Source organism: Atta colombica, unplaced genomic scaffold (assembly GCF_001594045.1).
Source record: "Atta colombica isolate Treedump-2 unplaced genomic scaffold, Acol1.0 scaffold9, whole genome shotgun sequence".
Classification (NCBI taxonomy): Eukaryota; Metazoa; Arthropoda; class Insecta; order Hymenoptera; family Formicidae; genus Atta; species Atta colombica.
Genome location: NW_017259583.1, coordinates 203,438 through 210,472, shown reverse-complemented (window position 1 = coordinate 210,472; position 7,035 = coordinate 203,438). Strand labels below are relative to the sequence as shown.

General features: G+C 29.6%; 1 protein-coding gene across 1 annotated transcript in view; it reads right to left on the bottom strand.

Moving 5' to 3' along the window:
* Positions 1 to 7,035, bottom strand: part of LOC108693268 (general transcription factor 3C polypeptide 5) — a 51,059-nt gene that overhangs the window by 30,899 nt on the left and 13,125 nt on the right. Inside the window, exons 2-4 of the mRNA XM_018202139.1 lie at positions 6,925 to 7,032; positions 6,721 to 6,849; positions 6,267 to 6,501 (exon numbers count right to left, since the gene is read on the bottom strand). Coding sequence (XP_018057628.1) covers positions 6,267 to 6,501; positions 6,721 to 6,849; positions 6,925 to 7,032 — 472 coding nt within the window. The remainder of the gene's footprint in view (positions 1 to 6,266; positions 6,502 to 6,720; positions 6,850 to 6,924; positions 7,033 to 7,035) is intronic.

Genomic DNA, 7,035 nt, shown 5'->3' with positions numbered 1-7,035 from the left:
ATAATATATATATTATTGTAATGTAACAAATAAGAATACACTTAATTTCATATCATTTTCTCACATATATTAAAACTCTTTATTTAAAAAAATAAATGCCGGAAGATTAATTTTCGCATATCCATATTAATTTTGTAATACTTTTATAACGAAATGATTAAAGAATATTCTATATAACAATATATTTTTAGAGAAATATTATAAAATTTTCAGAAAATTTTTCAGATAAAGAGCATAACTGAATAAGTATATATGAAAAATGCTCACAAATCAAATCCAATTTTACATCATATTGTTAAGTTTAATAAAAGATTATTTTACATAAAATTTCAACCTGTTAAACTTATCCATGTAGTAATGGTGAAAAACGTCGATTTCAAATTTTTATTTTTATTTTCCTACCATATGAATTAAAAAATATATTTTACAACTTTCCACGCGAAGTGATTCTCACCCTACCTCCTTCTCTGCTTAGAGGCACGCGAAGCAAGATAGAATGGAACTCGCTTCGCATAGAAAGTCGTGTGCCTCTAAGCAGAAGAAGAAGTAGAATAAGAATCATTTCGCATGGAAAGTTGTAAAATATATTTTAAAGTAGAAAATTTCTGTTTTATACATTGTAAGAAAATCTCGGCAACCACCACTGCTTAGATGGAGCGATACTACCGCACGGACTCGAATGGAGCCAATTAACGGTTAACAGATCACGCATGATCTGCGTATTCGTGAATACTCCGGAGCACGCGAGCAGCGCGAGCCAGAGCGAGTCGTAAGCAAATCGTGAGATAAATAAGTCGTACATAAGCAACAGTAGTGCTCTTTTCGCGCTCCGTTAAATTCTGTATCGTCCAGTAGAGAATAAATATATTTCGTGAACTTACACTCAACATCTATTCTAATCTGATCCTCTCTTCTTCCCTGACACGAATCTTTCGCGTCTTGTCGGCCATGCTCGCCAGCGTGCATCATTGGCGACATACCTGTGCCGGGCACGGAAGAACGAAGTGAAACTTTATAACATATAGTAGAAAAGAGACATCATTTTTCAAACTTTTTTTGTTAATAATAACTTTTCAATGCATAACGAAATCCTGGTGGAATTTACTCATGATCTTGATAACATATGTCATTATCAAGGTTATCGATATTTCTTCTATTTGGCATATTTACCGAATAAGTATAAAATATTTGGTGAAATCAATTTTTGCATTACATAATGATCGTCCTTTCTCAGAAAGATAACTTTATAATCATTATCATTTGAGAGAGAGAGAGAGAGAGAGAGAGAGAGAGAGAGAGGGGAGGGGGAGGGAGGGACAAGGTTGTCCTCCATAAAATTCCCTGACATTTCCCTGATTTCCAGAAAAATTTTATAATTTTCCTTGACTTTCAATAATACAGATTTTGAAAATTTTTTTTGTATTTTTGTATTTTTTCATCCTGATTCGAAAATCGTTAAATATTTTATTGATAGAGTAATTTAACATAGTGTAAATTATTACTGAGTATTGTAAATTATTACTGATACTGCATTTAATTGTTAAGTTATTGGGAGTACAAATAAGTTTCCGCCGTTTTTATCAAAAATTAAGGATTTATTGTGAAAGAACGGTACATAATGTTTTATTCAAAGTAATGGCCATCGCTAGCCACTACTTTTTCCCATCTTTCTGGTAGCATGTGGATACCGCGTTGGAAGAACTTCATCTTTTGAGGCTATCTAATCATCGATACAATTTTTGGTATCTTCATATGATGTGAAATGCTGCTCAGACAGGCCATGCGTCATCGATCGGAACAAGTGATAGTCGGAAAGAGCAATGTCTGGAGAATACGGCGGGTGGGGTAGAACTTTGAGTGTTTCTAAATAGGTTTTGACCGGCACAACATGTGGTCGAGCATTATCATGCAGGAGAATAATTTTGTCATGCCTGGAGTAGTAGTGGGCGCGTTTTTCCTTGAGTGCTCGGATCAATCTCATCAATTGTGTTCGGTAGAGAGCCCTAGTAATGGTCTCGTTCGGTTTGAGCAACTCATAATACACAACACCAAGCTGATCCCATCAAATACACAACATGAGTTTTTTTCTATGAATATTTGGCTTGGCTATCGATGTTGAAGCATGGCCAGGTGGTCCCCATGATTTCCTCTTCTTTGGGTTATCGTAGTGGATCCATTTTTTATCACCAGTGACTATATGGTACGATGCAAAAAAACCCTTTCGTTTATGCCTTTCAAGCAGCATTTCACATGTGAAAAATCGGCGTTCAACGTTTCTCGGCTTCAGTTCATATGGAATCCAATTCTCTTGCTTTTGAATCAATTCCCAATGATTTCAAACGATATGAAATTGTTTGTTGAGTCATTCCTAATGTAAGTTCTTTTTGCGTTTGGCACGAATCTTCATCCAATAATGCTTCCGCGTCTTCGTACACTTTCGACCTTCCGCTATGTTCTTTGTCTTCGACGTCAAATTCGCCGTTCTTAAACTTTTGAAACCACTCACGACAACTTCTCTCACTTAAGGCAGCATCACCATATGACCTACAAGCAATCTATGAGCCTCAGCTGCAGATTTCTTCAAATTAAAGAAGTAAATCAAAAGTTCCCACAAATGACGCTTATTCGGCTCAAAACTCGACATTTTCATACAAAAAAAAATACATGATGCTGATACAAAATCGCTAATATTTCAAGGTTATGATGTTGCCGGATGTCCAATCTTACGATATGTCGTTTTCAAACAATTTTAACTATAGTTTATTAGTGGCGCCGTCTTTTGCAAACGGCGGAAACTTATTTGTACTCCCAATAATTTTTTTTATATTTTTCTTTTATGTATGAACACGATTCTTTTCTTCTTTCTCTCTTCCTCTTTGTTGCTATACATAGAACAGAGCCTTCCAAATCGGGCACCGCAGGCCCTTAATTCCCTTGCCTCTCGCCCGCTCATGCTTGTTCCTCACCATGAATCCAACGCTTCTCATCTATTCATGCACCGGCGCGGTGACGCAGCGTATTATTTCGTATAGCAGTTAGGCGCGGTTTCATTGAAAGATATATGTATACCAAGAAAGAAATAAAAACAAAAGGAGCCATATTTATGACTTATTTTATTCTCGTTTGGGATTTCTATTAATTCTAAGAATTATATTTAAATACTTACTTGCGACAGCTTTAAACGCGTGTGGCGGGAAAACTGGAAGGTAGCGTTGGAAGGGGTAAAATTGAGAAGGGCCTGCTTATTGTTGAAATCTTGGCGGGGACACGATCACGTGACTATTTGGAAGGCTCTGACTTAGAATATAAGAAGAATAAACATAAATCAATGAATACAGTTTCTTTTTTACTAAAACTGAATCCTGTTTATTAAAACCTCAATCTGCTATTATGAAGATTAACATATTTGAAAGAAAAGTCACAAAAATATGAAATTAACATTTATTTCTCTCTTGTTCATAAACATATAACGTGACATAGAGAAACATAGAGAAATATAACATAACATAGAGAACTTCCTTAGATAAAACAAAAAAACATACAATTTAAAAATTTCGATGTTCTTATAATAGTAAAGCATTTTAAATCACTACTAAAGTTTACGTTAGCTTTTTAACATAAACACTAAAATTTCAAATCATTCAAATTTTAAATTTCTTTACAGCTTTATTTTTCCAAAAAATTTTGCTAAATCCCTGATTTTTCCATGACTTATGGCAACCCTGAGGGAGAGAGAAAAAGAGATGGTAATTTACAATCTTTTTAAAGTATGACATAAACATTTAAATATGAGAATTTAAATATTGCAAATCTGTAAAAAAAACTTGCAAGAAATCTCAAACATATTAACTGAAATACATAAAAATTTTTTTATTTTTTTAAATTAAAATTTTTCGTAAAATTTTTTTTAATTTTTTACAAAAAATTTGAATTTAAAAAAATGAAAAAAATTTTTAATGAATGTTTTTTATTGAAAATATTAGATGTAGTAAAAAGAAATCCATTAGCCTTCAAAAAATTATGGTGAATTAATCATTCCATAATGAATGAAATATGTCGTAGTCAGATTTTTTAAAGATGTGGAACATTATTTCAAAAATTAAAAATCAATTTTTTATTTGTATTTTCAGAAATGTATCTAATATAATATTATATATATTTATATATACATTATTATAATTATATATACATTTGGAAATATTTTATACAATATGGCATATGTAATCAGAAGTAATCGATTTTTTTTATATTTAATTACTAACATCGTTTCCGCCAAATAATTTTTATTGACGCAATTACGTATTTCAGTTAATATGTTTGAGATTTCTTACAGTGTCAAATTTTTTTTACATAGATTTACAATATTTAAATTCTCATATTTAAACGTATAATATCATGCTAAAAAGTGTAAATTTTTTTCAGATTTTTTTAATTCACACGGCAAGAAAATAAAAATAAAAAATTAAAATTAACGTTTTTCACCATTGGATAAGTTTACATGGATAAGTTTAGCAGGTTGAAATTTTATGTAAAATAATCTTTCATCAAGCTTAACAATATGATGTATTCAAAATTGAATTTGATTAGGGAGCATTTTTTATATGTTTATGTTTCAGGTATGGCCTTTATGGAGAAATTTCAGCGATTTTCAGTTCAATTTTAGCGATTTTTCAGCATTTTGATTGATAAAAATTAATTTTAGATTAAACAATGTAAGTAATATGGCTCAATAAATTTAGTTTATTATTAACAAAAGAAGGTTACGAGCCAAAAAATTATATCATATATCATTAGTATATTTAATATTTATAAAAGAGACGTCAAAGATATATATTTTATATTTCTTATACATTTTTTATTTTTGTTTATTATTTATGTTCAATAATTTGTCAAATTTTTGTTCAATATATCTTTTATAAATACTAATGATATAATGTAATTTTTTGGCTCGTAGCTCTCTTTTGTCATACTAAATTTTAAATTAATTTTAACTCAGTGGAATTTTAATTCAGAAAAATTTCAGTAAATTTTCAGCAAAATTTTCAGAAAAATTTCAGTAAATTTTCAGCAAAATTTTCAGAACAATTTCGGTTTAAATTTAGCAATTTTTTAGGATTTTTCGCTGAAAAAATCACACTGACAATATTTCAAAGAAATTTTAGATAAAGAATAATGGCAGTTTAGGGCCAAAATTTACCTGCAATTGAAACGTACGAAATCGATCAATTTTTATAGAATTAGATATGCTGAATTCAAATATGAAGCTTAAAATTCTCAAAGTCCGGGGAACTTTGAGAAAATTTTTCTGTATGAAAGCATCGTTTTGCAGCAAAATGTTTCTTAATAAACAAATAGTAATTGTAAAAAAAAAGAAATATCCTTTTATTAATATTTTTCAGAAGAAAAAAGAGAAATCTCTGCTATGAAATCTCTTATTACCGAAATTGCACATTTTTATGATTCTCTACTTTGTAAGTTCAGACTGCATTTCTTAACCTGCTTGCGCCTTATGTAACAAAGATGCTATTCTTTGGTCGTAGAGTTATAAAAAAAGTATGATACATTTTTCACATCGCCATGATATAATAAAAAATTATAATAATGATGACGATATATTAATATATAGATTAGGATATACTTTGCGTCGCAGTATCTCTGCTCTTAGGGTACGCAAAGAAAAAAAAATGCATTCTTATTATACAATCTGAATGCAAGCTATCGATTGAGCATAGAACTTTATCGATTCAACCCTTATTCAATATTATTGAAAAATTATTGGAAAATATTTTGCCGCAAAACAAAGCTTAATATTCTTCAAAGTTCCCTGGATTTTGAAGAATTTTAAATTTCATATTCGAGTTCAGCACGTTTATCTGTATAAAATGACCGATTTCATATGTTTCAGTTACAGATAAATTTTGGCCCTAAACTGCCGCTATTCTTTCAAAGAAATTTGAGCAAATTGTAATAAAATGTTCGAATAAATTTGAGGAAAAATTTTGGTTCAATTTCGACGATTTTTTAGTATTGTTGTTGAAAAATTTACTTTCAGCGAAATTTCAATGGAATTTTAACAAATTTTCAACAACTTCTTTAAAATATCACTTTCAACAAAATGTCTGCAAAATTTCAGCAAAATTTCTCATCAGGGATTATATTTATTAGGGCTATCTCTGTTTATAAGATAAAAAGGGATAGCTACTTAACAGTGACACTCTATATATACATATACATATTTATATATAATATATATATATAATATATACTCATAAATTTGAATTCAGTCTCTATTCTTCCTAATATTTTTAAACGTGGTACTTCGTAGTCTGTCCTTTGAGATAAATTTTCATATTTATTGTTGTTAAAGATAAACAGGTTCTTTTTCCTTTTTAATAGATTCTTGTCTGTACACATATCATATAGATTTTTATTATCTGTAGCACATTTTTTCTCAGCTGCTCCTTTATTATTATAATAAAAGTTAACACTGCAATCTTTTTCCTAGTTAACAAAATGACAACATTAACATTATCTTCATGATTATACTTTTTTCTTATAATAGCAAATGTTGAATTAATTTGTTAAATAGATTTATTTTTTAAATGGAATGTATGAAGATCTTTAATAGAAGGAGTATCTCTAATAGAAGGAGTAATTTTGATCTGTAATATCTATAAACTTTGATTTTATAAGCTCCATGATAACAATTTTGACATTTACCTTATTTTTGTTTATTCTAACTCTAAGTAAAAAGCCATTTGTTCTATGTCTATCCCCACAAGTAGGTTTGCTATAACCATCATCAGGTCTAAATCGTAGTTCTAATCTTCTATTAGGAACATTTACAGTCTGTTAAATAATCAAATATATAGTTAAATAATATAATTAAACTAACTGAATATAATATTTATTATTGTATCATACCATAGATATGGAACTAATGCCACCCAATGTTTCAATAGCTTTATCGACATTAACAATGTTTCCTGGATATTTAATACATATTAATTTCTTGTCGAATCTGTGTCCAGAAAT